Source organism: Amphiprion ocellaris, chromosome 22 (assembly GCF_022539595.1).
Source record: "Amphiprion ocellaris isolate individual 3 ecotype Okinawa chromosome 22, ASM2253959v1, whole genome shotgun sequence".
In the NCBI taxonomy this organism is placed as follows: Eukaryota; Metazoa; Chordata; class Actinopteri; family Pomacentridae; genus Amphiprion; species Amphiprion ocellaris.
In genome coordinates this window covers 23163431-23169017 of record NC_072787.1, presented here as the reverse complement: position 1 = coordinate 23169017, position 5587 = coordinate 23163431, and the positions used below count along the sequence as shown (strand labels likewise).

The following is a 5587-nucleotide window of genomic DNA, read 5'->3' as shown; positions in this document are numbered from 1 at the left end:
CTCAACAGCAGTCATGTGAATGTTGAGCATTTAGCCATTTGTAACCTGAGTTGAGAAAAACTAAACTCCAAGTATTTTTTGATGAACAAGTGAATTAATGAATGACAAAAAGTCTCCATCTCGCCGCACAATTACAGCCCCTGTGTGGTTTTAGTTTTAACTACAGGAGAAAAACAGCCATCATCAGCCAATCAAAGTGGAAAACACGACATCACTCTGAGGTGTCTGTGCTAAAGTGTACAGGTCTGTTTGTGCAAAGTCGTCGCGTTGTTTCTCAGAAAGACAAACCGTCGGTGGATGAGTCTAAAAAGACTCTCTGCTGGGGGGAGGAGGTGTGAAAGTACCACGACCAGACAGACATGCAAACGCATCCAGGAACACGCCGTCAGTCCTGCCCCCAAACAAACCCACTTCAAGTTGATGCTTCTGCACTCACCTTTAAATGCTCCACCGTTGATCAGCTGCCGTAGTTTCAGCCTGATCTGGAATCAGCCCGTCGGTCAAAATGTCCATGAAGGTCCTGTCCGTCTCCGTCCTCCTGCTCGCCATGTGTCTCTACTTTGAGTCCTTTGCAGACGCCAGTAAGTACTGAAAATAAAAGTAAAATATATAAAATTTATTAGTGATTTAATTATTACACGCAATCACTGCTCCTACAGGATTTTACAAGCGACTGTCTTTCATCTCAGGCCTGTTTCATGTTGCCCTTTGTGGCTTTTCTGTGTGTGTTGTGTTTAGTATCAGTACTGTATTCAGTGTTCTGCTGTTTCATAAGATCACACACAGTCTAAACAAACGTTGGTGCAACTTTTGAGGCTGTCTTGTTTATTATCTAGTTGGTTTTTTGAAATATCTTGCAGCATGCATGACAGATTTGGGCATTTGTGTGTGCCAATGGTGCCAATGCAAGTTTATTTAGATATATTTATCATTTATGGCTCTAGAGAGGAAAAATCTTCAAGCTGTCAGGTGTGATTCAGCATTTTCACAGGTTGAACTGACATTTAGCTTTGTGTGTACCCAGATAGATAAAATTAGACATTAGAACAACTCACTTCACTCTTTTTAACTTAATTTTTGTCCAACATATCTGTTTGAAATGGCAGCAGCTAAATGGGGCGACTGGAGGCTTCTCTGTTTTTAGCCGGCTAGCAGCGTCTAGTGATGCACGTAAGACAGTCAAGGAACATCAGTAAACTGTAGTGTCTACCAACATAAGATAAACTTTATTGGTCCCTCATTAGGGGGAAAATGTACACGTTGCAGCAGCAAAACACAAAAGAGGCACGAAAGCAACAGGACAAAAAGCAAAAGACTATGAACCTTTCCCATGTACAGATGAGGCATGATGAATTTATATCCAGACATGTAGAGGTGTGACATGATAAAGTAAATTAAATCAAATCGGAAACATTGAGATATGATAAAACAGGAATATTACTCATTTCGTTCTTGCAAAGCACAGCTGGGAACTGAGCTTTTGCTATCTGAGCATCAATGTTCCATACAGAAACGCTTAAAAAAAAGCACATCTTTTTCAAGAAACTCGTCAGAAGTGATGTTAAAATTTGCCAGAATACAACAAAAGAAAGTTTACCCTCAGCTGAAGCTGCTCAGGCATGTAATCTGATGTAAGAAGCGAGAACTACTAATGATTCTTCACAGGATGATTTATATTCCTCTGATTGTTATGAACAGCTGGTTTGTTGGTCCCGTCCAGTAATGAGGAGAAATGCACAGTGGGACTCAACACAGCTGATTACGACAACAAAATAACGACATTAGTCAATGATAATTCCACTTATGATGTTCTGAAGTGGCATATTTTTCATCTGTAAAGGGCCGATGTTATAAACTTGTCTGCAACTGCAAGGGTGAAGCTGTGGTTGGATATATGACAGATGTGCTTATTAGGAATCAACACAGTATTTTTGTTGTCGCAGCAAAATAATGCTGCTACATGTTTAATTTTACATTGTTTTATAGAAAGCCCTATCTGACAGATAATATATGTTTATAATAACATTACAAAATGTATTAGAAATACAGAATAAAGCTTGTTAATGTTAAAACATGCTGGCAAAAATAAAATAATTTCTCATTAAATGGAAATAAGAACCCATGAAACAGTGGATATTTAAAAAAAAAAATACAATAAATTCAAAAAGGAGCCATTTCAAATGTAAGAAACGTAGAATTATATGGGTTTTGAGTCATTTAGGACATGGTTCAAGTTATTTGGGGCAGTTTTTTTAGTCATTTTGGACAAGTTTGAAACCATTTTGGGGAAATTTTGCATCATTTTTACAATTTATGAGTAATTTAGGACAAATTTCTAATGCAACCAAAGAAAGAACAAAACATTTGCCTGCACCTTTATTGTTGTTTACAATCATCAACGTAAGAATTTACCAATGTTTATGAATACTGACAGAAAAAGTGAGGAAAAAAATTTGTTATTTGCAAAATAATAATATGTATATATATATATATATATATATATATATATATATATATATATATATATATATATATATATATATATATATATATATATAATATTTGAAAAGGAAGACTTTAAGTGCACAAGCACAACCAATACATAGTTAGCCTGCAGCCGCGTATCTAACAGTAATTCTCTTACCACAAACATTACATCAGATACACTGTGCTTTCTGCTTAATATACATATCCAAACATATTTTTAACCTCACATAAGTGTTTTGGCAACCGACGGTGTCAAAGCTAACAGGAAAAGAGAGCAGAGAGGTCTAAGAAATGTTCTATTTCATTTATACGATAATTATAGGTAACATTCAGCCACCAGGACACCCATGATGTTGTTTTTACTTCATGCTGCATTCATTTGGTGGACAGGATTTACTTTATTTACGTACAAATACTGTACAAAAGGACAAATAACGAAGGGGACTTTCGTCACAAACCAATAAATCTAAAGTCACAATAAAATATTCTCTATTTCCTGAACTACAGCTGCAACTTAAACACCTTCTAAGGAAATAAATCTCAGAATATCATCCTCTATAACAGAACACTGTAAAAACTGCACATCTAACAACGTGTAACGGTCAGATATTTAGATTCAAAAATGTTGTCGGTCTTGTTTTGAGTGTAAATTACATTAACTTTATTCCTGCGCTATGAATGGATGTGAGACACGTCATTTGGTTTAACTCGTCCAAAAACATGCTGAGGTTAATTGATTATTCTAAATCTGCCTGTAGGTGCGACTGTGACTGTTTGTCCTGTTTTAAGTTATTGTAGTGTTTTAAATTATTTTATTGTTTTTTACTGTGAAGCACTTTGGTCACCCTTTGAGCTGTTGTAAAGGGCTATAGAAATAAAGTTTGATTTGATTTGAACTGTGTACTGCGTACGATGCTGAATGACAGTAAAGTTGAATTTGAAGTCATTAGAAACCGCTGGAAAAGCTCATATGCATTTCAGCAAGATTTCTGCTCATATTTCATTTCATTTGTTTGTTTATTTGGACGGGAAAGCGCATATTAATGCAGTAAATGAGCCGGATTTAACACAAGTGCTAATTCCCATCCATTGTCCCAAACATCTGTTGTTTTTTTTTTAGTTGTGTGTGTGTGTGTATATATATGTATATATATATATATATATATATATATATATATATATATATATATATATATATATATATATATATATATATATATATATATATATATATTAAAACCAAGACAATGATAAATTAACTCTGACTGGGTTAAACCTACCCTAAAGTGCTATTATTTTAGTAAAGTGCTTACTATTCAGAGCCTGTCATAAAGTGCTTATCGTTTAAGTGCCTGTTTTTAAAAATTGAAAATTGAAACTTAAATATTGCAAAATGTGTAAAAAAAAAAAAAAGGTCTCAGGATGAAGCACAGTCAGGTCATTTTAATACCTGGCTTCCGTTCACTGACTTGAGAAGTTCCATCAACCTGTAGTTTGTTCTGCTTTTCTCTCTATCGCAGTTTTAAAATGTTTTATCTAAATAAAAAATGATTTATCTAAATAAATCGATCCCTCTCAGCTCCCCCAGGAGGTCGGCACCCTGGGAAGAGTCGGATGTGCTGCGTCAGCGTGACCACAGTGAACGTCAGCAGGAACGTCACTGGCAACAAGTATCGAGAGCAACAGGCCAAAAAACCCTGCGTTCACGCCATAATGTCAGTTTACACATTATTAATACATGCAGATATAAAGACACGGACTCGCCTTCACTGTCTTTTCTTGTTTTAAAGTTTCAGCACAATTAATGGACAAGTTTGTGCCGATCCTAAGGCTAAATGGGTCCAGCAGCGTAAGTGCACAAACACACAAATAACAGCATTTACACAGAAATACTAATGCTGCAGCGACCAAATACACGTCGTAATATGGCTTTGGGGGGATTTTTTGCTTTTATGCGGTCAGAAACAGTAGATCCAACCACTATAAAGCACGTCATTTAGCTTTATTTATCGTTATGTCAATTAATATTAATATCAATTTAAAGAAATGATAAAAAGTAGCAGCTTCTGCCTGTTTTTAACACCACAGATTGTTAGATTAAATCTCCTGCTTTGTTTTACGGTCACTGACCTCAGGAAAATTAAATTTTTTTCTGATTTGTGAGATAAAATGAGTGAAGTTTACGATATCACACTGATGAGCTCCAATAGTGACGCAACAACAGCGTGCAAGCATTTTTATTTAAGTGGATTAGCTGTCGATAATGGCCTAATTTTACAAAATGACAACAAGGATGTTGAAATACAAGGTAAAAACAGCATACTGTCAGTTAGAGCTACAATGATTGATCGACTAGTAAACGAATTGGCAGCTAGTTTGACGTTAAATAATCAGTGATCTTTTGAGAAAAAAAGTCAAAAACAAATATTTTCTTGTTTCTTTCCTCCTCTGTGACAGTAAACTGAATATTTTTGGTAACTGTGGTCAATATTTTTCACTATTTTTACAATTTAATCTAGTTTCTTGAGTCTCTCTTTTAGCCTCATACAAATATTAAAACTATAAAATTCTAACAGCCCTTCTTGACTTTCTCTTTCTCATCTCTAGTCATCGCCAACATGACGAAGGAGTGAAGCGTCGCTGCCTGTCTGAGCAAATACTTTCCTGCTGCTGTACATAACGGCAACATGCATATACACTCATATATCCTACTATAATAACCTCCCTGAATGCATCGCTCACATTTATATCCACAGAAAACCTATAATCAAACATTAATATATTCTGTAACCCAAAATAAAGCTTGTTTTTTAAGTTACGTTAAGAATGTTAATGCATTTTTTACTAAAACGAGTCTCATTTTGTCTTTTCAGCAGAATACTGTTGTTGTTTTTAAATGTTACGACTCTTAAATCTGCCTTAATTTCTTAAATCCTATCATATCCAACTGAACTTTCTCACAACAAATTTAATTCTTTAACACCGTCTTGACTGAGAAGGAAAAATTTAAATGAAAATATAGATGATAAAGTGAAGCTTGTAAAGGCAGACAATCCTGCAGGAACCCCATATAAATATTAATTAATACTGGAAAAAGATG

The 5587-nt window shown here is 35.0% G+C and overlaps 1 protein-coding gene across 1 annotated transcript; it reads left to right on the top strand.

The window, feature by feature from the left end:
- The first annotated feature begins 390 nt into the window (after window positions 1-390).
- ccl34b.4 (chemokine (C-C motif) ligand 34b, duplicate 4) lies at window positions 391-5305 on the top strand. Its single transcript, XM_023287757.3, has 4 exons — window positions 391-581; window positions 4067-4202; window positions 4278-4336; window positions 5095-5305. Exons 1-4 carry the CDS (start codon window positions 506-508, stop codon window positions 5118-5120), a joined length of 297 nt encoding a protein of 98 aa, XP_023143525.1. The 5' UTR covers window positions 391-505; the 3' UTR covers window positions 5121-5305.
- The last annotated feature ends 282 nt before the right edge of the window (window positions 5306-5587 follow it).